General features: G+C 33.6%; 3 protein-coding genes across 14 annotated transcripts; 2 read left to right on the top strand and 1 right to left on the bottom strand.

Annotated features, from left to right (window-relative positions):
* Positions 1-923: 923 nt before the first annotated feature.
* On the bottom strand, positions 924-5,069 carry LOC133695967 (probable UDP-3-O-acyl-N-acetylglucosamine deacetylase 1, mitochondrial). Of its 5 annotated transcripts, XR_009842578.1 has the most exons (8): positions 4,867-5,069; positions 4,469-4,783; positions 4,181-4,387; positions 3,696-3,794; positions 2,714-2,778; positions 2,230-2,374; positions 1,896-1,989; positions 924-1,259 (listed from the first exon to the last, which is right to left on the bottom strand). XR_009842578.1 is itself a non-coding variant. In XM_062117959.1 (7 exons), the coding sequence occupies exons 1-7, from the start codon at positions 4,924-4,926 to the stop codon at positions 1,984-1,986; spliced, it is 897 nt and encodes a 298-aa protein (XP_061973943.1). In that variant the 5' UTR covers positions 4,927-5,069; the 3' UTR covers positions 924-1,983. The 5 variants fall into 5 exon arrangements, 4 of the variants coding, with proteins under 4 accessions (XP_061973943.1, XP_061973942.1, XP_061973945.1 ...); XM_062117959.1 differs by having other exon boundaries at positions 924-1,989; XM_062117958.1 differs by lacking the exon at positions 1,896-1,989 and having other exon boundaries at positions 4,867-5,068.
* A 335-nt stretch (positions 5,070-5,404) lies between these two features.
* Positions 5,405-11,113, top strand: LOC133696327 (nuclear pore complex protein NUP155-like). 6 transcript variants are annotated; one of them, XR_009842655.1, is made up of 5 exons: positions 5,405-5,698; positions 8,359-8,476; positions 8,691-9,020; positions 9,904-10,431; positions 10,669-11,113. XR_009842655.1 is itself a non-coding variant. In XM_062118496.1 (4 exons), exons 1-3 carry the CDS (start codon positions 5,586-5,588, stop codon positions 8,733-8,735), a joined length of 363 nt encoding a protein of 120 aa, XP_061974480.1. In that variant the 5' UTR covers positions 5,405-5,585; the 3' UTR covers positions 8,736-9,020; positions 9,904-10,422. The 6 variants fall into 6 exon arrangements, 1 of the variants encoding a protein (XP_061974480.1); XR_009842653.1 differs by having other exon boundaries at positions 8,311-8,476; XR_009842654.1 differs by having other exon boundaries at positions 8,308-8,476.
* Positions 11,114-16,217: 5,104 nt separating this feature from the next.
* LOC133697285 (protein VAC14 homolog) lies at positions 16,218-26,825 on the top strand. Of its 3 annotated transcripts, none has more exons than XM_062119761.1 (20): positions 16,220-16,732; positions 16,818-16,931; positions 17,082-17,147; positions 18,590-18,679; positions 18,774-18,893; positions 19,007-19,035; positions 19,148-19,290; positions 19,381-19,475; positions 19,696-19,782; positions 19,978-20,085; positions 20,163-20,254; positions 20,445-20,526; positions 21,179-21,244; positions 22,226-22,341; positions 22,483-22,603; positions 22,830-22,991; positions 23,123-23,251; positions 23,574-23,642; positions 24,513-24,815; positions 24,913-25,227. In XM_062119761.1, exons 1-20 carry the CDS (start codon positions 16,649-16,651, stop codon positions 24,919-24,921), a joined length of 2,085 nt encoding a protein of 694 aa, XP_061975745.1. In that variant the 5' UTR covers positions 16,220-16,648; the 3' UTR covers positions 24,922-25,227. The 3 variants fall into 3 exon arrangements, with proteins under 3 accessions (XP_061975746.1, XP_061975745.1, XP_061975744.1); XM_062119760.1 differs by lacking the exon at positions 24,913-25,227 and adding an exon at positions 26,479-26,825 and having other exon boundaries at positions 16,221-16,732; XM_062119762.1 differs by lacking the exons at positions 24,513-24,815; positions 24,913-25,227 and adding an exon at positions 23,836-24,283 and having other exon boundaries at positions 16,218-16,732.
* Positions 26,826-27,652: the final 827 nt, after the last annotated feature.

The following is a 27,652-nucleotide window of genomic DNA, read 5'->3' as shown; positions in this document are numbered from 1 at the left end:
ATGATTTAAAAATTATAAAAATTTAAAATTGAGTGAAATACTATTAGAAACGTAGTTCACAGGGTTGTAGCCCGCTGTAATATAATGTAATTGAGCTAGCCCGTCTCCTTTTTGGGCGTTAGAGCTTTTACAAGGGTTTTACGGCCGTTTACTGCAAACCGTTATTTAATACCTGTGATATTATTTACGATCGCAATCGTGGCCATTTTCGTGAATGCAACAGCAATGCTTCAAGTTGCACCCACTCTTCAAATCCTTTTTTCTGATTTTAGTTTGTGATTTTCCTCCCTTCTCTTTTATAAAACATCAAGACTGCTCAATGTATTATCACCTCTTTCAAGAATGATTAGTATACAGCAAATGAAAGATTTCAAGCGAGTAGCTCTGCTCCCCCTCCTTGCTTCCTCGGTGCTTCAATTTTCATCAACCTCTGCTGCTCTGCGTGTTGTCTTTGTCGACATAAACAATTAATTTATCACCTCAAAAATCACGAGAAGCAGGAGGGTCTCAGTTGGCCAGAGTAACGAAAAGGTCGAAGGTTCAAGTTCTTCTGCTATCGATTTTTATTTTATTTTGGTTATTCACGTCTGTAATCTGCTAATCCAAGTTGCTGTTCCAGTTCCTCAATTTTATTGTCTTGAAACAAAGGATTCTACTGGAAATGGAGGAGAAAATCTCACATCCAACTCTACTACACGGTGAACTCCACCGTTTCCCGGTTTAAAACAGGTTGTTTCTTTGGTGGCGAGAGCAACATTGGACATTTAGGGTACAGGATAATTGGCTAGGCCTCTCCACTTTTCGTCCAAGTCCAGTGATTAAAGCATGAAGGGGAGGAGAAGTTTAATCTTGTGCTTGAATGAGCTTGAATGAGCCCAGATACAAGGCAAGGCAAGGCAAGGAAAGGAGAATAACACGCAGACTTCAGCAAATGCCAGATATCAAGCTAAAGGGTACTTGTTCACGGACGCTGACACAGAATACACAGACACGGACTAATTTACATCATGAGATTTAACAATACTGGCAAGATATTTTTCTAAAAAAATCAAAATTAACCAGACTCGGATATTGCCATTTGATTTCCTCATTTCCTGCCTACCGGATTGTCTACATCTCTATTCGATCAAATGGATTGTTACCGCGTAATTTGGTAGAATCTTCATAATTGATGTCTTGGCTTTCCACCAGCGGAAAAGTCAGCTCTTAAATGAATCGTTGAGATGGCGTCCAAAATTGGTATGAAGTGCGTGGCCGCCCTGCATCAATTGCATATTTCAGACAGAAACTGGATAAAAATCTCTCCCGTTGTTAGATTACATTTAAGAGTGAATAATACAACTACGGTGAAAATAAATACAAATGGTGCTGATTCTCTTTTCTCATGAGCTTTCACATGATGCAGCCACAACATAAACTCGTAAGGAACTGTTAAACTGCTAGCATTTAAATCAGAAGTCGTAAAATCACATATAAAATTCACCAGGCAACAAAAATCTCCCTGACAAATTTATGATGGATGCAAAAATGACATCGCTCCCCTAGCTGGTTGTTCACATTCACTAAAAATGTGCAAAGTACATGAACTACTAGCACAATTATGGCTTCAATAAACTAAAGAAGCATCAGAAGCATGAATTTCTTTATGCCAAGGATGAAAGTCTCATCCTTAAACATAATCGAGCATGAACTTTATATTTGATCAAGAGTTCCCACGATGCAAACTTTTTAAGTAGTTTAGAAGACAATATTTAGCAATAATATTAGAAAAACTAATAGCAGTGCCAGTAAAACAATTTATTTAGTAAAAGTGAAAGGTCTTTTGAAAATGAAATGAAGGCTTAAATTAAAGTATTGCAGGTATATACACAAGGGGAAAACAGGAGCAATATTACCATGACATGCTCCTGGATAAAATAAGTGAGAACCAATTGCACAAGTTACTTGAAGAACAGGAAGGATTTGTCAGGCTGCCGATCTAAGTTAGCTCTGCAAGTTTAAGTCTAGTTTAGATATATGCATATAAATACATACATCCATGCACAAAGAAGGATATACATGTAAATTTGTGCATCACACAAAGATGCAACATTTTTGTCCATGTACACAAATCATAAATTACCTGTCTTTCAAAAAGAAAAAAAATAGTAAAAAAAAATTATCTGTTAATAACTACTGGACCATATTAGCAAAAACATGCAAATAAATAAATAAATAAATAATACATGCCTTGTAAACAACTATGTGTGCCACTGGGAGTCCTTGATTACCAAACCGTGCAAACAGGGAAAGGTCACCAACAAGATCCAAGATCTTGTGACGACATGGTTCATCAGAGAAACGCAGTGGTGGATTCAACCAACCTTTGCTGGCACTGCAGATAAAAATCAAGGGTTATAACAAGAACCAACTCGTTGTTACATTCCACTTTCTGCACGTCTCATGTGTACAAGAACAAACTGAAAACAAAAGATTCATACCATTCCAGCCATTTGTCAGCAAAAGCAAATGTTCAAGTTTAATTTAATCCCACCAGCAGCCAAAAAACTTAGGTTTTAGGCAAGTAGCAATTGCGTAAAAGTATTAAGAAAAATAACATTTTCCTGCTTATTTTGAGAAGTAAGAACTAACATTATAGCAATTTGAGCTGCAGTAGCCCAATGAACCTAGCATTCACGTACTTTCATCTCCAAATAAGAATGAAACAGCTGACCTACAAACAATGGCATTGTCTAGTGAGCCCCCTTTAATAAGTCCTGCATTGCGCATATGCTCTACCTGCAAGGATTTTCGAGCATGAATTCTAGCATTAGAAAAATACTCAAGTTAGTATTTGTAGCCATGGGCATACGATGACCTGCTAAAGCAAAGACATACTTGACATTGTTTTATTTGATGGAGCGATGCTTAAACCATCACAGAAAAACCATCAGCTTCCATCTAATTATAAGAACCAGCAGCATGTTAATCCAAACATTTTCCCCTTTCTCTTTGATATACACTTGTATTATGCACTGCTTGAAGCTTGATTAAAATTATGTGCCAGCAATGTAGTGTGATTTTATAGTGGTATGGTCTCTGTTACTTTTATTTCAGAAACTTAACAGCAATTTGTTTCATCGGTGTAAAATTTTCCATGCACTAGTATTACAACTAGCCACACAATTATATCACCGATAAAATGCAAAAATAGTACTGCAGTTCTTTTCATAGAAAAACTTGGAACAATTAATTGCTAAAAGGATCGAGAAGATATTCCCAACATTCAATATCTGAAATCTGATTACCCAGGCAGAACGTCTGATAGCTTTAAAGAGCTCAACTTACAACATGTTCAAGAATAGAGGCAGTCACATTTTCTGAATCGTAGATAGGGTGACTAATGATGACTAATAATTGAGATGAGAGCTTGGAAAGAAAGAATCCATTCCCCACATATATGTATATAGGGAGAGAAAGAAAGAAAGAAAGGCAAGGAGGTCTATTTATCACATCAAGAGATCAAACAGTCATGGATGCGGTTGTCTTCATGGTAAAAAATACACAAACCCGCACATGTAGGAGATAAGGAAAAACTAACAGCGGCATCTTTTTTTTCATCATACTTTTTCTTTATTAAAACTGCTAAAATCAAGCCATCACAATGAGCAAAGAATAAGAACAACATTGGTAATGAAAGAGAGGTTAGGACAAACCTCCTCATATATGCAAAAGGTCCTTGATGGAGCTATTTCTCTGGCATAAAGAGAATCCTCCAGAGGAGCTAAGGAAAACCACTGGGAGCCGATGGCAACCTACAAAAGGAAGGGGGGAAAGGCATTTGAGCATTTCCCAGAGATAATTAATACTACGAATCTATAATTCTATACCCGAGAACAGTGACTGCTCATCCATTATAAGATTAAAAAGCTCCTTTTTACCCCCAAATGATCAATTACTGGTGGAATGCCTACATGGTAAGTTAAGAGTAAAATCAAATCATTAAAGAAAACACGTAGTTTATACATGAAGATTCAGTTAGGAATCATTGTAGTACTTCTCAATAATGTTACTTACTTTACTTAACATCTCAAAGTAATGACAGTAAAAACACAGTAGTAACTCATGGATAAAAGCATTTTCCAACACAAAAAGCAAAAGCAAAAACATCCATCAGCAGAGTGCGCTGCACTTAGATTACCTGAGGAAAATCAATCCCATAACTAACTCGAACTTTCGGTGATGGAAACGCTGCCACAAACGAATCATTCTTCGATACATGGATGGGCTCATTCAAATAGGGAGCCAGTTTCTCACAGTCATTCCCACACTCATCTTTGGCTGCCACTAAACCATCCTTTTCTATTCTCTCCACCCATTCCCTCGCCGAACCATCCAATATAGGAACCTATAAATCACACATTCTCAAAAACACCACGAACGGAAAGAAATGCTAGTAACTTACCATGACTGACTGAGTCTGACCTACCTCGGAATCCAAGTCGGAATCATCAGAGTCAAGATTGGTAATTTCAATACGGCAATTATCGACACTCATAGCCTCGAGAGCGGAAAGCAAGTGCTCGACGGTTCGAATTTTAACACCGTCGTTGGAGAGAGTTGTGCAAAGAGACGATTCTTGTGCGTAATCGATGGATGCTGGAATTGATTTGGAGTTGAAATAGAAGTAGCGCCCTTTGCCTGCTAGCTCTGGCAATAGCCTTACTGTTGAAGATTTTCCTGAGTGGAGTGTCGTCCCGCTTGCCTCCACGCATCTCTTTAGTGTTCGTTGAACCCTGCCACACTGATTTTATTTCAAATTTTTTTACTATAAGTTTACTGAATAAATAATTTCTAGGAAGTTGAAAAAGAAAGAGAGAGTGCTACTGGTTTCCAGGAGATGAGTTCGGATGACTTTAGAGCGTTGAGTGCACCGGAGATAGCCATCGACGCCGTTGTGTTTTCCAGGGAGAGAGAGGGGAGTCTGAAAGTGTTTTAAGACTTTTTAGGGCTTGGAATTTCGGATCCTGGAGGGACAAATTTTGAAATGAGTTTAATTTGTTTGACAACAAGAAAAATAATTGCATATTGACTTGTTGAGTACCTAACGTTTTATTAATTTTATACTTAGAGCATCTTCAATACAAAAAGTTAATTTGAGAAACTAAATTAATAAAATAATTTTTTAAATAGTATAAATATAATTTTTTTTATTATATAATTTTAATAATAAAAATCTATTTAGAAAAGCTATTTATATTTTAAGTGTTTTACTTTTCAAGTTTTATCTATTTAATTTCCTTATTAATATTTATAGATTATTTATTAAAAATAAAATTTTTAAAAATAATATTATTTTAATATATTTCATATAAAAACATTTTAAAATACAATATAGCATGAGATAATATAAGTACTATTTATGAGCTGATTTTCTGCGAACACCCACACTTCACTTTGTACGGTGGATTGATAGATTTGCTTGAGGGGAAGCTTGTGGTTCTTCGGTTTCAAATAAAAATAAAAGATGAATTGGAGGCTATAGCGTCCAGGTCACGAGCTTCATCTGACATGTCTGAGGCTGAAAATGGATCGGTTCATGAATCATGACGGCAATGTTGATGCAGAGTGCCAAAATTGCAAGAGAAAAGGCCAGAGAGTTATCCTTGGATTTAAAGAGCTATTTAACGAATATGCAGTTCCTTTTGAAATCTGGGAGGTACATCTCTTTCTTCCTAATCCTCGCAGGACAAACCAATTGAATGGTTATATACAGCCTCTGGCTATTTCATGAGGTTTTATTATCTTTCATCTTTGGTTTTTTCAGTTACTGAATTTAGTTGCTTGAACTTGATAGCGTGTGTTCAGAAGATAATTAGGACCTTTGAGATGAATATGGATCGATATTGTAGATGTATGACAGTAGAATTTCTATCTGTTCTATGTGTTGATATTGTTAAGTAATATTTATCTAGTTTTATTTATTAAGGGTAGAATAGTATTTTCAGTTTAACCTATATATAATTCCTTTGTATTTAGGTTAACTTAAGCACTCATAATAAACATCTTATTGAGAATTCTAGTATCTTTTTATGTTTCATCTGAATTACTTTAACATGGTATCAGAGTCTAGTTGATCGAACCCTTGGCTTGTTAATTTTATGAAACTCGCTGCCCTTGTAGAAATCATGTTCACCAATGTCAAAGCCACTGCTCGTATCAAAATCGTTATCATCATCCATTTCATTTCTTGTAAGATGTTCCAGCACGCTCAATGCATTCCTTTGAAGCTTAACTTCAGATTCATTTTTCAAAACATCAGACATGGGTTGTTTGACGTATTAAAAGATGGAGGATGAAAATCAAGTTTTGTGCTTGCGGCTGAAGAATTAATATCTGAAACTTTATTTTAGATTCTTCAGCTTCTGCAATTTGGTATTTCTATTCTGTCTCTGCAATTGTTTTGGTATTTCGTCTTCTCTTCAGTTTTTGCAATTTGGTATTTCTGTTCTGTCTCTGCAATTCTTTTGGTATTTCGTCTTCTCTTCAGTTTCTGCAATTTGGTATCAGCTTCTGCAATTTAGTATTTCTGTTCTGTCTCTGCAATTCTTTTGGTATTTCGTCTTCTCTTCAGTTTCTACAATTTGGTATTTGAATTAACTTTCTGCAAGAAAAATAAAAAAATTTGGAGTGATATTTTGTCTTCCGCTTCTACACAATCTGGTATTTCGACTTTCCTACAGCTTCTGTCATGGCATCTACTACCAAAGAGATTGTTTGGTTACGTTAGTTACTTGCTGATATGAGAGTTTTATTTTCTCATCCTACTCCTATGAATTGTGACAACCAGAGTTCTATTCAGATTGCTCACAACTCGGTTTTTATGAGCGAACTAAGCACATTGAGATCGATTGTCATCTTACTCGTCATCATCTCAAGCATGACACCATTACTTTGCTTTTTGTTCATTCTTCCTTGCAGATTGTAGATTTCTTTACCAAGACACATTCCATATCTCGTTTTCGTTTTCTAGTTGGCAAACTCTCGATGCTTGTAGATGCCGCATCGTGAGTTTGAGGGGAGATGTTAAGTAATATTTATCTAGTTTTATTTATTAAGGGTAAAATAGTATTTTCAGTTTAACCTATATATAATTCCTTTGTATTTAGGTTAACTTAAGCACTCATAATAAGCATCTTATTGAGAATTCTAGCCCTTTTTTATGTTTCATCTGAATTACTTTAACAGATATGACTACATGTCTCCACTAGAATAGTTCCTTCTTGGATGTTATAGTGATTGGCCAAATGTGAGCATAATGACACTCCTACAAATTCATGGCATTATAGTTCTCAGAGATAAAACAAGCACGCTATGTTTGCAGGTGACAGTCTGCATTTTTAACTTGATATTTTTGCTTTTAAAGAGTTCAAATCCGTGATAGGGTGGTAACTTAATTATAGGTTGGCAATAAGTAGCTGTGAGCTTAGCCCAAATGATTATGTAAAGTTGCTAGATCTAATATACATAGTCGAGCCCAAATCATTGTGGGTCTTACAAGTTGTCAAACTCATCTCGTCTGGGTTTGGCAACACGTCGAACCAGTTGGTATTTGAGATCCATATAGAGGCTCAATGTGCTATCTCAAGACTATTAACATAATTTATTCATGTTAATAATAATCATCTTTTTATATTTATAGATGTGTAAAAGGTTTTCCAATAAGTTTATTATATTTTCATCTCATTAATAATCTGTAAGGGATATTTATCTTTTATTAATATCATAAGAGCAAATAATTTCTTGATCCTTCCACTCCATAAAAACAATAAGGTTTAGGGACTATAAATACCCTTGAACTTGAATTATCCTGGTAAAAGATTCACAACTTTTCATACTTTAAAAGTTTATATATCTTAGGGCATTAATCACACAAAAACAAGAACAAATGTTTTTGTTCTTGGAATTTAAAGTTTTTTCTTTCAATTATTGCTTTTCCTGTTTAAAGTTACTATTTTATTATCAAATGATTTTTAAATCCCATTGATAATGAGTGTTTTTGTAGGCACAAAAACTTTTACTATTATTTTTGTACATCCTAGGCTAAAAGGAAGAAAATAATGATATGAACTTTTAAATAACCATTATCCAATCACAAAATAAATTGTTCCTTGAATATGCTAGATTTTGAAACATCATCAGCAGGTATCAGTATTACATGCTTCAAATTTTCAAAATTTATTATATGTGCAAGTCCTTGATTTCCTTTTCTTCTTTTCGATATGTCCGGAGATGCTTTACGTTGCTATATTTTGGTGATGCTGATAGTAGCATTGTAAGAGAAACCTGGGCTAGACTAATCGATCAAGCTCTTTCAAGGGGTGGTGTTGCGGAAGCTTGTTCAGTACTGAAGAGGGTTGGTTCCTGCATGTATCCTGGAGAGGGAACTCTTCTACCTTTAGACACCCTATGCCTTCACCTTGATAAGGCTGCACTGGTACACTTACATTTCATTAATATTTACTTGTTTTTCCATTTATTTACTTTACACCAATAAGTTTGTAGTTATTGTGTAAACAGCACTTTTCCTGCATTAATACATAGTGCTTGTTGCTTTTCTTTTTTATTTGTTTCATCACAAAAAAAGGCATTTCCTTCACACTCGTGTGTGTTTGGGCTTGTTTTATTGACAATTTGTTTTCATTTTGCAGGAGAGACTGGAATCAGAGATTGAAACTCAGGAGATGAAGACGTAGCAAGAGCTCTTCTTGCTGCTTGCTAGGGTGCAATTGAACCTGTATCAAGCACTTATGATCAGTTATTATCGAATGGAGCTATCTTCCCATCTCCCAACCTTAGGCTACGCCTTCTGCGATCTGTGCTTGTGGTACTCCGTGAATGGGCGATGATTGTATTTGCCAGAGGATGGGTACAAGCGCTGCTGGAGCTTCATTAAAATTAGTTGGATCATTCTCACTGGAACAAATTGTTGTCATTATTAACCAAGGGATTCGTGATAAGATCACGAGTGCAGCAAACAGGTCAGCTTGTCGTCTCAGCCACTTGCTGCCTTTAGCTGCTTTGATGTTAGACATACTAGACAATACCTGTTTCTTGGCCTGAAAGAAAGGGATCAAGACCATTTGATACTTCCTGATTCAAAGAGGAAAATAATAACTTCATTTCATTCCTGAGTTAGAATTGCCTGAAAATTTATGACTTTAGAAAGGGTTATGAGAATAAGAGATTTTTCAGGATCAAAGCTGTGCTTTCGTGAATTTTCTGGCTTTTATGTCTCACTGCTTTGTAGTGACCTGGTTGGCAATGGCGTTAAAGTATTGATTAAATAAATGTTATAAGTTTGCTGTTCTTGTTTTGCCTTGGACTTTGAGACTCAAAACAATTAGCGGAGTGGCTTCCCACTATCTCTTAGCATTGTTATTTTTCGTGGTTACTAAGTTCATCAGACATCCTGATCTGATCCACTTATATAAGATATGTTGTTTGATCAACAAACCTGAGTGCATGCCTAAGAGTTTTGTAGCACCTTGAAGTCTCTATCCACCCTGCTTGATCTTTCAGTGGCTCATTTTAATGTCGTGAGGGGAAAAAAAAATTCTAAGCATGGTAGGAATAGAAGAGATTAACATAAGCTGGTCATGCTACGGGGAACTTTTATGACATTCTTGAACATCTTATTATGAACCCTTATTCCCGTGATCCATCTTACAATGTTTCCTTGTTATCTTTTATCTCCTTTTCTTTTTAATAAGCAAAATCATTGTTACAATGGTTTCTTGTGCTTATCTAGATTTTAAGACTAAGTCATCCATTACAGTCTAGTGTTGGAACAATATTCTAGTCTCACATGGGGTTGTCCTTTTATTCTGAGCATTCTGCTTTTGTGGAACTTGGGATGAGCAGGTACATGACAGAGGTGAGGAGGCTGCCCCTTCCCCGGAGCAGGACTGAAGCTGTTTACCAAGGATTTCGAGGACTTGAAGAGTCCCTGATAAGTCCTTTTTCTTGACAGATTTTGATTCTTTAGTGTTCCATAGTTGTTGTATGGAAAGGTTTATTGTCGTCCCTAAGGGGAGTAGCATGATGGCAAAAGGCTTAAAATCTGTACAGCAGGTCTCGAATTCGAGTCAAGGCGTACATCTCTTGTAAGAGCTTAGGACAGCTGGGGTTTTACTCACTCATCTGGACTCACAAAACGCACTTTTCAGGAGATGAGATTTCCTCGAATCCAAAAAAAAAAAAAGGTTTATTGTCGATTTGCAAATAAAAAATTAGTAGATGAAGTGGTTGAAAGTCACCAATTAACGTTATGGTTTGACATCTTTATCATTTCAATGTAACATTGAGTCGCAGTTCATAGCAAAGCAGATATCAAATTTGAAGGCTGATGATGCCAAGAATCATATTAACAAGTTCTTCAAAGATGACTTGGTAATTTCTTATGCTTTTATCTCTTCACCATAAAACCACATCTGTACATGCTCACTTGAAAGAATCAGTGCCTGCATTATAAAATCAGAGGAGTGCCAACCTCTTTGGAGACCTTGGACGTTGGAAAATATACGGCTCTTGTTCTCAGTCCTTTCTATCCACCCTCATGTTAAAGCATGGAAGTAATCTGCTGTGCCATGGGGATTGATACTCATTTATATTTATAATCTTTGCCAGGAGAGGCCAGAAGAATGAACAGATGATGATTTATCAAAATTCTTAGTGGCTGTGAAAAACTTCGGCTAGATGTAGCCTAAACCCTGCTTGACAAGCAAATCAGAGGTCCTGTGGGGGTGGATTCAGTGGCAGGCATTGTAATTGGATGGGGTGGGTACGTTTACCCTACTGAGAAAAGGTAAGTTGCGTTGGTGAGCAAAAGCAAAGCACTCGGTAATGCGGTGGACGCTGCATTCTGTGACGGTGCATGTGCTTGTCTTTTGTCGTGGGGGCAGCAAGCCAAGAACAGTGTTGCAGTTTGCGAGCGGTTTTGCAGCCGGTCAAAAAACACCTGCAAGAGTGTATATGGAGAAGATATTTCGTTTTTGATGTATATGGTATTTCTGGAAATGGAATTTCGTTTCTTGCTCGGCAGAAATAAAATTGCCCGACTTCCCCTGCAGTATATCTCATCGTTACCATTATTTTATTTTCCTTGAATTAAATTCTTCAACCACAGTATCAGGAAAAATCATTCATGTTCCTTGCAAGACAGGCTTGCATTCTTGGAGTCTTGGTGAGTGGGTATGATCGATTCTCACGTTACCATTCTGGTTTGAATCTTAGAGAAACTATAATATATAATAAATTGATTTTTTATGAACACATTAGTTTAGATATAGATGGTTTGTTGGAACTTTGCCTTGTACGCAAAATTGATGGATAACATCTGTCACTAAAACCATAAAAAAGGGTCCATGGAAAAGAGTTGCACGTACTTTCTAAACGAAGGCCGTTAACGAAAAAGAATTTACAGAGGATGGGAGTTAATACACCTTTACACTTACATTTGGGGAGCAGGAGGTTAATAAAAAATAATTTACAAGGATTGGTGTTATTTACTCTTTCCACGTCAGCAGCAATAAACGACCAATAATAAACGAATATTATGTTTGACTCAAGATTAATATATTTTCAGGGGCGAAACTAAAAGATATATAGTTTTTTTCTAGTTCTTGTCATAAAAAGATCGGGTATGTAAAGCTCGTAATGATAACAAATAATTTTTTTCTGGTAAAAGAAAATTAAGATAAAATTTATTAATAAACCTGCAGATATTTTCAACATTAGATAATTTGTAGATATTTTTTAATTCAAAATTGTGCTCAACATGAGCTCAGCTGCCTATTCATTTAAATTATTATTTTCCACTTGCAATTATTGATTGATGGGAACTATAAATATATCAACTTGATATTTTCTTCATAAAATAAAATAGATAGGTTCTACTTTTAACATTAAATATTAAAGTTGATTCACTGTAAATTATTAATGTTTTTTTTTGTTTTTTCTCGGATAATAAATCAGTTCTTCTTATCTTAATCATGATTTAACCTAAAATTCATGAATTTTTTAGAGTAAAATTTTAATCAAATGTCGCATCAAGATCTGAAAAATAAATCAGGAAGGTTATGCAGCAACAATAAAGGGTCAATATAAATACACCAGATGCAATGGCAATTGCCAAAACTGCTCCTAGACTAAGCAAGTCTTGTTTTAGCACGACCTATATGACCAAAATTTGCATGAAATTAACCATCAATCTAAGTGGTGATCCAATAATAAAAACTTGAGATTAAAAGGTTTGTTTTCTCTGTAGTCTCAGTTTCGAGTCCTGTGGTTACTTATATGATGGGCACAGAAGTTTTACGTGGTCGTTAACTTCAGGGCCCGTGGGATTAGTCGAGATGCGTGTAAGCTGACCTAAACACCTGCGTTAAACTAAAAAAAAATTTACATGAAATTTCTGCATTGAAAGCTATTGAATTTATTCTGATCATGAAAAAAACTGGTCTTAAGTTCCTTAGATGTTGTTGAGATTTTTTATTTTGCTCGAAAAAAGTTTTTTTATTCAATTTAATTTTGGGTTTTTTAAATAATTAAATGAGATGTTTTAGGTTAAGATGAGTTTAGTGCTTGACATTTTTTAAAAAAATGTTTATATTTGAAAACAAGTTAAAAATAAGTTTTTGAAGCTTAAAACTTAAATCTTGATTTTTTAATCATTAGAGCTCCTGAAAAATTTAACGAGTATATGGTGTATTATTTGCCTCATTCATCCATCTATTTAAAAAAGAAAGAAAGTTAGGGATGTAATTCTGGATATATTTTTTATTTTAGGCTAGGTGTTTCAGGCAGAAGTGTTTTACCTCTTTTTATATTACCTCTATTTAAATAAAATTTACTATAAATAAAATAATTAAAATAATATTTAAAACACTATCCATTTTCGCTATAGTTTTCAAATAAAATTACAGTTATTTATAGTGATATTGACAATTATCTTGAGGTGCCTCGCGACATTGCTCAGGAAAAGACTAGTTCTGAACTACTACTTTAATATTATTGAAGGGTTAATTTGGTTAATAATTGGATTTACCTATCATGTGATCATCAATAGCTTAAATACCAGGAAAGACTGCGAGAAAAATATTTTTTCATTAATATATGAATTTCGAGCGTAGATAATGTACTTAAGACCATATATATTAGAAAGAGATTGTTTTAGAACTGGTTTGATAATATCCTTATTAGAAATAATAACAAAACTACTTCGAGAAGCACACCTGTAGTTCACCTAATTATTTTCATGCACTGTTCGTGAAACACATGTGAGTGAATTAATGTTTAGGAAATTTCCAGGAGGCTGGGCGGCCCAAGCAATCCCATGAAAATTGAAAAGTAAAAGAAAAGCGTGACCTTATAGAGGAAGAAGACCGCAAGAATACACCATAAAGGCTATCTAAATTTCCACTTATTCAATGGTCACATACCCATCCATCATGACTATTTTACTAGCTTGCTCCACCGGCACCGTCCAATTGTTTCCACCGGTATAAAAAAGAGGAAACATTTAATGGTATTGATAAACGGATTGGGTTTGAGATTTGTTTATTAAAGATTATTAATTTAAATATTATAAATTTTAAGGTTATTAAAAATTTATTTGAAAATTATTCGAGATGTTGTGTAAATTGTTCTAAACACCTATAATTATATAAAAAAAACCTAGATAGGCATGTTTTGCGGCTTTCTTGTAAAAGAGTATTTATTTTTGTGTTTTTAAATTATTTTAATTTATTTATATTAAAAATAAATTTAAAAATATTATTTTAATTTATTTTTAAATAAAATTTTGTTTTAAAAATAACTGATACTACATTACCGAATAGACTTGCAGGTTAATTATCCTAAGAAGATTCTAATGATGCGAATTTTACCCAGGTAGCAATTCCGTACTCGGAAACAAGGTTTTCCAACGAGGAAAGGGAAAGCAAAAGAAAAAATAACATGATTTATTCTTTACCTTTTTTGAGTAACTAAGGAAAGAAATTAAAAAAGAAGAAGTAATGTTTAAGTTTATTCATCAACTTACTAATAATAGCAGATGCATAGTAGCTGACATGCAAGTAAATATGGTTATAATTGTTTTTTAAAATATTTTTTATTTTGAAATGCATTAAGATGTTTTTTTATTTTTTAAAAATTATTTTTAATATTAATATATCAAAATAATATAAAATATAAAAAAATAAATTAATTTTTAGTAAAAAAGAAGAGAAATTTTTTTGAAACTCTGATTGGCCTGCGTTCCAAACGCGTTCATCCAGTAACAGCGTGACATTCAATTTGATTTTTTCCATGAAAATATAAACAGAAGGAAATTATAAGCACGTGATTAGTGACAGAGGCTTCCAGATTTTAATTTTAAAGTCCAGAATATAATTAAGCTTGGACGAGCAATGGGTTGTCGCAAACTGCTTTGCTAATATATATTTTTTAGTTAGCAATATAATTTTCACTATAATTTTTAATCTGTGTGAAATAAATTAATATTTTATAATTTGATCACATCATATTAAGATGACTATTGTAAATTACTGTCTTGATTTTTATAAAAAATAGTTGTAATCTTAATTTTTTTTCTTGAAAGATTATTTTTTATTTTCAACAAATGAATTTCTATTTTTTATTATAAAATAAAAACTGAAAAAAAAGAAAAACGAAAACTGTTTTCTGTTACTTTCAATTTCGTTAGCTTTTTTCTTATCTGAGAAACACACCTATTCTTCAACTTTTAGGGAACGTTTGGTACTGCGTTTGTACTTCTATTTTGTTAAAATTTAAATTTTTTTTTTTGCTAAAATTGAGTGCTGTTTGTACCTTTTGGATCGTTTTGATGTGCTGATGTCAAAAATAATTTTTAAAAATTAAAAAAAATCATTGATATACATTTGAGCATGAAAAGTTATTTGAAAAACACTCGTAACCACACTGCCAAACACGCTCTTAAACAGAAGGTCTCCGGGCAACCACTCTACCTTATCAGTCAAATAACAAACCAGTACTAAAACTCATGCCAATAATTTGAAGAGGCCTTTAACTTTCCTTCTAATGGAAATGAATGAATTAAAAAAAATATTTTATTTATATGTATACTAGAATGTCATGTATTTATTTTTTGTGTTTGATATTGTGATGTAAAATATTTTTTTAATTAAAAATATATTAAAATTACTTAAAAAATCAATAATTTAATATTTAGCAAGAAAAAAAAAACTAATTAAAATATAAGCACATGCCACGCCAAACATGCATTTCTTTGGTGAGGTTGGCACATTACAAGCACCGTTATTTCCTCGGCCTTTTAATTGACCTTATGGTTATCTAAATAATTATTTTTTTCAATTCAACTAACAAAGTTATAGAATTATTGGTTTGGAGTGCATTTGTTTTTGTATTTTAAATTTTTTTTAAAAAAATTAAAATTTTTTATTTTTTTGCTTTAAATTATTTTATTCTTAGTGTTTTCAAATCGTTTTGACATATTAGTATAATTTTTTTAAAAAATTAAAAAAATTTTATTTTAATATATTTTTAAATAAAAAATATTTAAAAAAATAATTCTTACCGCATGAATTCTTAGTTTAACTGCTACCCTTAGTAAAAAGCCTCTTGTTGGCACTGTGCTTGTCATTACAGATAAACAATACTTTATAGTTTTTTAATTTTTTAATATTTTAAAATTACTTTGATTTATTAATATTAATTTTGTTTAAATAATAATAAAATTATTTTAATATATTTTAAATAAAAAATACTTTAAATAACAACAAATTACCCTTTCTAACACCCTTTTAATTATTAGCAAATCAACATATCTGATTTGTTTTCCACTTTATTTATTATTTTCATCTGTATTCAGTTCGATCCTTGAAAAGTAGGTGGTAGGTGGCTAAGAGGGTGTTTTAAAATATAACAAAAATTTCTTTTCAAATATATTTTTTTACTTTGATATATAAAAAATATAACAAAATAATTTTTTTTTGGAAACGGTGTCCCGGAACACAAGATTCGCTTTTAAATGCATGGAATGAAGGGTAATTATATTTCGAGGCTTAGGTTTTACAACTTGTTTGTAGAAAATAACTGAAGTTTAAGTTAATAGCAATAATATGAACAAATCATATAATTATCCGAATAAGAAAGAGGGTAGGTGGTCATTTCGAAATAAATCCCCCTATCTCCTTTAAACTGCTCGCTCTGCTGATCAAGCACTCAGGGAAAAAAAAAAAACTCTCTTCTTTCTTAAAAAAATAAAAATAAAAAGCAAATTATTAATTTAGTAGTAAGCCATAAAAGAAGTGGAAAACGAAAATTTATTACTTCTGCTGATAAAGTAGAAAGCAACAAAAACTAAGTCCGCGAGAAAGGAAAGGAAAGGAAAAGAAAATCAAGTTTCTCTTCTATTTTGCTCTTAGATCTGAATTTCCCCTCCTTTTGATCTAATAAAAACAAATTAATGTTTAGATTTGAGCAGGAAAAGATGAGGAAACGGATTTCTATTTCTTTTTCTTTTTGATTTTGATTTCCTTTTTCAGGGAATTGAAATCTCCCACTTCTCCTTTTTAGTTTTTGGTTTCTGGTGTTTCGTGAGGAGATGGCCGACGCCGTGATTCCTGCCGCCGTATTGCGTAATCTCTCCGACAAGCTCTATGAGAAGCGAAAAAACGCGGCTCTCGAGGTCTCTCTCTCGCTCTCTCTTTCCAATATGTGTTTGTCGAATAAGATTTTGTCTTTCTAGGGTTTATGATATTCTATGCATGTAGATTGAGGGGATAGTGAAGTCGCTGGCAGCCGCCGGGGATCACGAGAAGATATCGGCGGTCATCAATTTGTTGACCACGGAATTCATCTGCTCTCCCCAAGCCCACCACCGCAAGGTTTGTCTGTTTTTCTAAAAAAAAAAAACAAACGTGAATTATTTTTGAATTTCAGTATTTTGATTTAATTGCATAATTATTTGATTTTTATTTCTGGTAATAACTGCATCATTATTTTAGCATTTTATTTATTTATTTATTTTCTGGCAGGGAGGATTGATAGGACTAGCAGCTGCAACAGTAGGGTTGACTACAGAAGCAGCTCAACATCTCGAGGTCAGTGGTCTGAAACTCCTCTACGTTACTTGTTTGGACCTTTTCTGGGGCTGGGCTCTAGTTTCGGTGTTCATTTTTGTTAACAGATAGGCAGCAAGGGTCTTAAATTTTTGCAGAATAATTGTGTAGAAACATTTCAATTTTTGTCACAAACCATGGGTCGAATCTAAGTTCATGCACGTTGAACTGAGTTTCGTCACTCCCATTGGGATTACGTGCCATTTAGTGAGGGTTAAATATTTGATTAATTGAACATAATTGATGGAAGTATGATGTACAGTATCGAATGATGTTTAGCTGTTGTATGAATTTATCATTTCATCATGTTTTATCATTTTTTTTGTTCGTATAGATTCTGTATTATGTTTTTACTTCATTCTGGAATCTTAAAATAAAGAATGTACCAGTCAGAAGTAATTTGGTTGAAATTTATACGTGATTACAAAATTCATCTTGGACCAAAAATTTTGGGTCTAGTATGTTTAATTTCACAAAAGAATAGAAGAGGGAAAAATTTCCAGTGGGAAAAGGAGGAAGATAGATATTTCCTAATAAATATACTGCATTAATATAAAGAAAGTACGATTCCATGACAAGCTTTAAACCATAAATGTTTGAATAGTGGAACAATGGATATAAAGTAAAACCATGCAAGAGTTCTTAAAATAATACTAAAAAGTTTATTCTCATAAAATAGAGAGTACTGGCTCACTTCAATAACTAGTATGCAAGAAGCAAGACAAACAAGCTCCACCTTTTTATACCATTCCCATTCCCATTCCCAGTAAAGAACATTAATATTTTATTAAGTTGCTGTGGCTAAGAGGACATTTGCTAGTGCAGTTCCATTGCAGATACTTTGAGAAATGACACTGGATTTGCAAAGGCTGCAAATTAAACATGGTCTGGTATGAAAGTGTGGTATCCCCTAGCAAATACTTCGATCTAGAATTTTTGTGATTGCTTGTGTAGAAGGATCACTAAAATCAAAGTGTAACACCATCCTTTTGCATGTTGTCTAGTGGTTTGCAATATGTGGAACAAAACGTTTGTGATTTTGTGTCAACATGATGGTCCAATTCACTTAAAGAACTTGTATTCAGGAGGATTCATGGGGGGGTGGGGGGTTGAAAGTTACTGGGAAGAGCTTTCTACTTTTTCATGCTATTTTTCTATTGAGGCAATTGTTATGAGACAGAATAGTGCTTAAGTCATTTCCAGAATGAGAAAAACAAGTCTATCATTATGCTGCATTGTTTAAGAGCCAAATTTATTTGAATTAGAGTAGAGTGATGGAGGGCATACCAGCCTGCTATAATATGTTATGATTTTATTCAGCTTAAAAGCATCATGAGACATTTTATTTTTTTCAACGCATGGTCTCTTTTCTCCCTTTTTTCATTTGTATAATATTTACTATTGTTTTGGATGTGCCTTGCCAGCAAATTGTGAAACCCGTACTTGGTGCTTTTGGTGACCAAGATAGCAGAGTTCGTTATTATGCTTGTGAGGCTCTTTATAACATTGCCAAGGTGAGAATGGAAATTTCAGATTGCCCAATTTATATTTCATGCCATTTTGTGGTTTTGTTTGGGGTTTAACATACTGTTTTCTACTGACATGCAGGTGGTTAGAGGAGATTTTATTATTTTCTTTAATAAAATTTTTGATGCCCTGTGTAAACTTTCGGCAGACTCGGATGCCAATGTACAGAGTGCTGCTCATCTTTTGGATCGGCTTGTAAAGGTAAATAAGTGCTCCTTGCCTCTAAGTATTCATTGATTTTTAATAAGTGATGTGTTGTGAAAGGTTGGACCCTCTTAAAATTTCAATTCTCATATTTTACTACAATGAAACAGGACATTGTTACTGCAAGTGATCAATTCAGGTATGTTACATTTGAATATGTGCTTCAAAGATCAGCTGAAGTATTCATAAACTGCTCTGATAATGAAAAAGTCCTATGTTTTATGGTTTATTTATTTATTTTTACTTTTTAGCATTGAAGAATTTATACCGTTGCTGAGAGATCGTATGAATGTCCTAAATCCCTACGTCCGACAGTTTTTGGTGGGATGGATCACTGTTTTGGATAGTGTTCCAGAAATAGATATGCTGGGTTTTCTTCCTGATTTTCTTGATGGTAATTGATATTTAAAACTGACATGATTCTTTGATTTATACTTGTATGTTGCTTCTTAGTTCATAATCACCAACTTCCGATAAATCTCAGGTTTGTTCAATATGTTGAGCGATTCTAGCCATGAAATACGACAGCAAGCTGATTCTGCCCTTTCAGAATTTCTTCAAGAGATTAAGAACTCCCCAGTAAGATTTCTGCTACATTTTGTTCTCATTTATTGTAGTTTCTAATTCCAGGTCACTTGCCTTAGAAAAGCATCATCTAGCAATAAATATAAATGCATTTTTTTGGATTTATTTATTTTCTGTATTTGATATAATATGGTTGACGTCAAGTATTATGATATAAAAACAAAATCTCTTGTTCATTTGCAATTTTCTGACTCGAACAGTGCTACTGTTGAAGTCTGTAGATTATGGTCGCATGGCTGAAATACTGGTTCAGAGGGCAGCTTCTCCAGATGAATTTACTCGCTTAACAGCTATCACATGGGTAAGCAGATTCACATTTTCAATTTACATGGTTATATTTGTGGACGTGTGTATATACATATATATAAATATTCTTACAAGTGTATCTTATAATTTTGTATCAGTTACAATATATTATTTGGTGTGACCTTGTAGTTTTTGACAAATTATTGCTTCATTGGAGTTATATAATAGTTTTCCTGCATTAACTGTGCAGATAAATGAGTTTGTGAAACTTGGTGGTGACCAACTTGTTCCCTATTATGCTGATATTTTGGGAGCCATTTTGCCTTGCATATCTGACAAAGAAGAGAAAATTAGAGTGGTAAGCTGGTTTAAACTCTCTGAAAGGAGAAAAACCTGTGCTATGCATACCATGCTGAGATGTCTTTTGGTTATAAGGTTGCTCGTGAAACCAATGAAGAGCTTCGTGCAATCAGGGCTGATCCTACTGCAGGATTTGATGTTAGAGCAATTCTCTTCATTGCAAAGAGGTATAGCTTTGTAACCTGCCAAAAAAAAAAAAAAATTAAAAATGCTAGCAATTTGCTGTTTAGTGGTTCATCTTATGAAGAGCTGCAATTAAAGTGCTGACAACACCCGCAACTTAGTGATGGTGTTATCTCTGATGTGAAGATCATTTAAAATGATCTGTGGTGACTGTTGATTCTTTTGGCTGTTCAGGCAATTATTTTCTGAGTGGGAGGCTACTCGAATTGAAGCATTGCACTGGATATCAACACTTTTGAACAGACATCGCTCTGAGGTAATCAGGCATAATTGACAAGTCTTATACATGTCTGGTTAATTTTTTTATGCCCTGAGCTGCAATTGTAAATTTGGTTTCTTGTCTCCAAGGGTGCACCCATTTGTGGGCAACTTCTGGCATTCTTTTTCCATGGGGATTGAGACTGGTATATTTCCAAGAGTACATTTCCCTACAAATACTATATTTAACGTAGTATTTATGATGGGCTCTGCCCTGGCAAGGATGTGAATACAATGCATTGTGAATTTTCAATGTGATGTGAGATGGAAAAAGAAACATTAGGTGTGTAGAACAGCACCTGCTGTGGTAACAATCAGTAATGGAAGCAGCTAGCATAATTTGATAATGCAGTGGTCACTGTATATGAAATAATCAGTAAGACTTATTGACATGTGGTCAAAGGTCTAGAATGCAGTTCAAGCTGTCTGGAGGTTGCCTTAGAGATAGAGTTAGCGGTGCAGGCATTTGTATTCTTAACACAGACCAGAAGTGTGGGTATGATTATGTGGCATGGAAGGAAAGGGACTGAAAACTGTATCTAGCTCTGTCCTTCCAAGGAATTTGTAGACACTTCTTTGGGCTTTCATTTTCTTTTTATTTTTTTTAGATTGGATATGACTAAGTCTTAAATTTTGTTGATGTGAAACAGGTCTTGTCTTTTTTAAATAAAATATTTGATACCCTTCTCGAAGCACTGTCAGATCCATCTGATGAGGTAATCATTTACATTTGATTGCACATTTTCTTCTCTTAAAAGTTTCGTCTTGTTTTTTTTTTACTTGATTAATTTTATAATTGTAATTCTTCCATTCAGTATTTTTAATGCTGGAATTAATAGATCACACTGCACATATCTCCATGCATCTGGAATGATGGTTCCTTCTTTACATCATTAAAGGTTGTGCCCATGAGATTGGCTTCCATATGCTTGTGTTTAATATCCATTTTGCTTTCAATTTGTTTGCATGCAGAGTGAAATGTTTCTCAATTGTTTAATTCAGAACTACTATAAGCCTAATTATTACATGGTCAATTGGAAGCCTAATACTATTTTCTTTTACTTTGCCGAATCAGCTGGACTGAATTGGTTCCATTTGTGTCCTTTTTTGTTCAAGTTCATTACACTTTACTATTGTCCATGACTATCATCTACTACTTGCTTTGCTATTTTGTTCAGAAATTTACCTGCTTATGGAAAGGGTGCAATAGGCAAAACGATAGTACTCTAACACTGGGAAAACAAATTACCCTGCAGAAAATCTTAAAGACCTAATACTTGGAGATCTTTTTCTGAGCCCCATTTCTTTAATTGTGTTTTACACTATTTCCAAGTCACAAGAGAGCTTGGTATCAAAAATGAATCCTAGGATGCTAAAAGTGAAATCCCACTAAACCACTAGATTATTATTTTTATCACTATGGATTATACAACACATCAGGCCTGTCTTTGAAGTTGGTCCAGTTCCTTAGAAGAGTATAAACTCCATGGTTGAAATTTATCTTTTATCTTCCAGTAGTTAGAATCTCTTTTCTGTCTTCTTTCTGTTCTCTGTACTCTCATTTGCTTTTAAACACCCCCCCCCTCTTGTTATGGTCTACCTATTAAGTTATTGTGGCATATATATACAGATCAAAAAATTATCCCGTGCTGGGTTTTCATATATTTAATTTGTTGCAATTCTGATTATGTCTCCAGGTGGTACTCCTTGTTCTTGAGGTTCATGCATGCATAGCGAAAGATCTGCAACACTTTCACCAACTTCTTGTTTTCTTGGTGCATAATTTCCGCATTGATCACTCTCTTCTGGAGAAGTGAGTTTTTGCTCTCTTCTTGCTGCTTATGTTATTTTTTTTAGAAGTTATTTTAGTTTAGTTGGTTCGCCAGTGGCAGTATACGTGTAGCTTTAATCATGTGTCTTATTTCTTATGCAAATCATTATTTTGTTTTGTTAGGCGCGGTGCTTTGATAATCCGGCGACTCTGTGTTCTTTTAGATGCTGAAAGGGTCTATCGTGAACTTTCTACAATATTAGAGGGAGAAGCTGACCTGGATTTTGCATCTATCATGGTTCAGGTTTGCTCATATGCTTGAGGGCCCAAATGAAACAATACTTTTTCAGGGTTATTTTTAAAAAAATATTAAACAAAATGAAGCATCTTCATGAGCTCTCCTGCCTAAAATTGCACTCACATGCATAATTGGGAAAAGGGTAACAAAGGCAAAAATAAAATAAAATTGATACCTTTTCACATCTGTTGTTCATTTCACTTATTTACATTTTTTCCTGTTTGTTTCTCAGGCTTTGAATTTGATTTTACTCACATCGTCTGAATTAGCTGAGCTTCGATATCTTTTAAAACAATCTCTGGTGAATTCTGCTGGGAAAGATTTATTTGTTTCTTTGTATGCTTCGTGGTGCCATTCACCCGAGGCAATTATAAGCCTTTGTTTATTAGCACAGGTAAGTATCTAGGACCTTGTCATGACTGTCCCTTTCTGTGAATTTTCAAGCTATATATTTTCATGCATTCATCCTTTTCAATTTTTAGGATTTTACTGCAGTTGTGATCATCCTTTGTCTTTTCTTCACAGACTTACCAGCATGCCAGTACTGTGATTCAGTCGCTGGTAGAGGAAGATATTAATGTCAGGTTCTTGGTACAGCTGGATAAATTGATTCGTTTGCTGGAAACTCCCATCTTTGCTTACCTTAGATTGCAGGTGCACTAGTTAAACTCATAGTTAGCCTTCACCTTTCTATTTTGCCTATATTTTATTACTTTATTAGCCGCCAATAGAAGGTTTTGACATGTTTACATGTCCTTTGATTTCTTTTGGTCACTTGTAGATTGTTATTATTTGGTTAGGCCATTGGTATCTTTGTCCGCATATGAATTTTTTCACTGATCAAGTCTTCTGATTGTTGTCTTGTTTTTATGTAATTTGATCTGGCAAGGGATGCATGTCCCTTGCAAGATGCAAGGTCATTTGCCTAGCGTTTCTTGTCAGGCTGAGTGTTTCTGCTGTTTTGTGGTTCTTGCAGCTTCTTGAACCTGGAAGATATACATGGTTGTTAAAAGCTTTAAATGGTCTTCTGATGCTGCTCCCCCAGGTACACCTGATGAACCACTGAATTTCTACAATTGTTATGTGCAAAGGCTGCAGTTCACACACGCATGTATTTCTATTGGTTTGCATGCATGAATGCATGTATATGATTATGAAAAATTTTACTCGTCTACTTTTTGATGAATCCTTTTTCTCATCCTGAAAACTGGTGATATTTTCATTTTTCTGACACGCAGATTGGCTTAAGATTAAATATGATTATGGTGCCTTTTAACTTTCTGAGACATGATTACTAAGGGGAACATTTATGAGACCTGGCTTGGCCTGGTCAGGCCAGGGTGGAAACCCCACCTTCAGTATTTTTTTTCCCCTCAAAACAATGTAAGTTTGGGTTCCCTCCCATGACCAGGGCTGTGAGCTGGGTCGAACCCTCGGTCAGGTCTCATAATTATGCTAAGGGGAATGCGGCATTTAAGGATGTGGACAACTAATATTTTCTGAATGCTCCAGGTTTGGTTGTTCTTTGAAGGACTTGTAAAAAGGGTTTGGTTGCCTTTAATGAATGGTGGAAGGTGGTATACAGGATACATGTTTATTTTTCCTTGTATCTTTAAACGTAAAGGAGAGGCTTAATCTTGTAATTAATGCTACAAATTAAGGAGTGGTGCTGACAAAACAATAAAAGATTAAATGCTTTACCAACTTTCAGTGGTGATGGTGCTGGTTCCCCTAGCATTAAAAATACAAGTTCGATCTAGATACTGCTAAAGAAATAAAGAGCTCAGTTAAAAATGGATTGGGACATAAGTGCTTCCTGACTTCATGGGATGCAACTAGTGCATCTATAGTTATTGGTTACTGCCGTTTCTCTATAGTTTCTAATATTTGTTTTTCATTGGCTCTGTGAATGCAGCAAAGCACAGCTTTTAAGATACTGCGAACTCGTTTAAAAACTGTACCTTCATATTCCTTTAGTAGTGATCAAGTTGAGCGAACATCTTCAGGGAGCACATACTCTCAGATCCTACATCACATTCCAAGTGGATCACAAATTTCCGAGGATGGTGATGTAAACCAGGATGTAGGGACTTCTAATTCGCATAATGGAATTAATTTCACTACAAAGCTGCATCAGTTTGAGCAAAAGCAAAAACAACATCGGGTGCATGCAAAAGCGCAGGCCAAGTCTCGCAAAATCTCCACATCATCATCAAAGGTTTGTTGAACATCTTTATCTCATTATTGTTGTTGTTATGAAGTTTAATCAATACTGCTTTTGGCATAATGGTTTATGATTGGAGTATATTTTTTAGGTGAATTAGGGTGAGGAGCAAGAATGGCTAGACTAGACTTGAGCACATTGAGGGAACTTTCATCAGTAATTGTCTAGTAGAGTAATTTGTGGGCAAATCATGAAGTTCCTTTTTTTGTAGGAGGTTCAGCTCAAGTGGCACATGTAAGGTTGGAGTAGTTAGTTCTTGTTAGGGGGGAGAAATGGGTGGCATTATTTCCATTTCTCACTCCGTCCATTGTTATTCCCACTCTATAGAATCATAGTGACAAAATTAACCTTGTTCTAGAGTTTTCCTTATTTAAAAATTTACAATCGAATTTCATTATATTTTACACATCATAAATTGAGCATAATTTTTTAATGTAAATAATATTCCCAATAAAAATAAAAACTCTATTTTACAGAATATATCAATAATACAAAATATAAAATATTAAAATATATCCATGAAAATATAAATAATAATTTATAAGAAAACATAAACAATAATAAATGATAATTTAACCATCCATTTTGGGATGTAATATCCTTTCATATAGAAAATTAAAATCCAAGGAAATGATAAACAATATCAAATTTTGCATATGATTTTTTAATGTAATTTTATCTTGTGTTAAGTTAAATTATCATGTACATTTAATGTTACAAAAGTTTCTAGTTTAAGAAATGTAAAAGGTTAATTCGGTCACTTTGTAAAGTTGTGGAGTGAATAAATTTGTGTATTAGTGATTTTATTATAAATACAACTAAAAAAATGTGGGGTTGGTTTAACGGGTTATATGAACAGTGAACCATCTTGATATATTCTGTTAATCATTTGGTTAACAATTTCATGTCATGGTTCCATGGTTATGCATGTGTGTAATGTTTAGGTTGAGGGTTCGAGACTGTAAATGCAATGTTTGCTTTTATGCAATAAATGACCTGTTATTTGTTATTGGTTTTTTCCAAAAAAAGAATTCATCATACCCTTATCAAAAGCAAATAAAAAATAAAGGTCCAAGCATGATGTCCTGAGTTTTTTGGTATCAAGTTCAAGATTTTTTTTTAGAGGCCTTTTGATTTTTTTGGGCTTTTTTTTTTAAAAAAAGTTTTTTGATATTTTTTCCCTTTAATTTTGTTTTTTAATGTTAGAGTTGAATTGATTGTGAATTGATTTTTATATTTTTTTATTATATAATAAAATAAAAAATTTAACTCAATGGAGTCCGGGTGGTGGATTTGGTGGGTTGATTAGGGGGAATTTAGTTTATTTTTTTCTTTGATTTTTTTTCTTTTCACCAATGTTGTTGACAAGGTTATGTTGAGTAAATTTTCACATTAATTTTAAATTCAAACTAATTGGGTTGAGATTTTTCAAGTTTGAGTTGTTTATGGAGTTTTGATGACGAAAAGTTTCCAATGATCTGGACATAAATTATTTATGCTCTAAAAAATTTGGGTATTCAATGAAAGCATGGGCAATAAATTAGTGTTCATTTTAATCCTTAAAACATGTTTTATTATGTAGTCTGCTTTTTACTTGCAACAGTTCCACGCTTGCCGGTGTTGTGCTCGGAATTACCGTGTGCTATTGTTCTTGCAGGATGTACAAAGATTAGAGGAATCCCAGCACCAACCTCCTTTGGATAATAGTGGGGCTCTTTCAAGATCATCTAGGAAAGGCCCGGGGCAATTACAACTCTGATCATATTATGCAATGGAGAGGAGGTTCGGGTATAAATTGTAAAATTGTATAGCGTAGTTTGTCTGTATTTTATGGATGCTGGGATGGTAAAAGAAGAAAGAAAAAAAAAAAGATGGTTTTGATTTGAGATAAGCTTGGGTTATCCTGAGCCATTCTTTTTTCTTTGGAAACGGTGTATATCCATGTGCTTCTGTTATTTTTTTTTTTATTGAAAACCACGGCCCAGTGCAAAATATTTTAGAGAATGCAGTTTGTTTTTGTGGAGTCCACATGATAGTTATTATGGCCACGTATAAAATAACAAAGAATCGGCTAATTCATGTATACATCACATCAATCTTTGCCAAATGTATGCTTATGCTATTATTTATTCAATTGATTACTCTACATTCCTTGTTCTATTGTGGTGTTACTGAAATAAATAAACATTTCATCCAATTGTAGTTTATTTAAATGCTTACATCTCTCTTTAATGACTCTCGACCTTCATAATATTGTAGTTGTAGTAGACTAGAAGTTATATAATATTGTAGTTATAGTAGTTAACATGCCTGGAAGTATCCCTCGTGTTGCTACTTCGAAAGCTTTGTGTGGGAATTTTTTTAAAAAAGAATTTGATTATTGTCTCGAAATAACAAAGATAAAAATAACAGAGGTAAGATGGAAAAAAAATGAAGGTAAAATTATATGCGGTAATGGTGTATGAAAAACAAGTGATTATTTATGTATTATGTTTGATTATGATAGGTAAGATAAAATAAAATATAAAAAGATCTATTTTATCTTTAATATGTATTATTATTATTGAATTTATATGTTTTTAAAAATTAAAATTTAAAAATTATTTATTTTATTTTATTTTATATTGTGTGTTAAAATTAATAATATTATAATTATTATAGTTAATAAACCCAGGTTAACTTGGTGGGTTGACACGGAATCTAACTAATTTAGGGTTTGAACCAGTTTGAGTTTTTTTTTAAATGATTAACTTAACTTGATCCAATTAAAAAACCGAGTAAAAAACTCGTTGATTAATTTTTTTGGTCAAAACAAGATTTTTTTAATTTTT

Source organism: Populus nigra, chromosome 6 (genome assembly GCF_951802175.1).
Source record: "Populus nigra chromosome 6, ddPopNigr1.1, whole genome shotgun sequence".
NCBI classification, from domain to species: domain Eukaryota; kingdom Viridiplantae; phylum Streptophyta; class Magnoliopsida; order Malpighiales; family Salicaceae; genus Populus; species Populus nigra.
The sequence above is the reverse complement of the archived record's forward strand: the minus strand, read 5'-3'. Positions and strand labels throughout refer to the sequence as shown.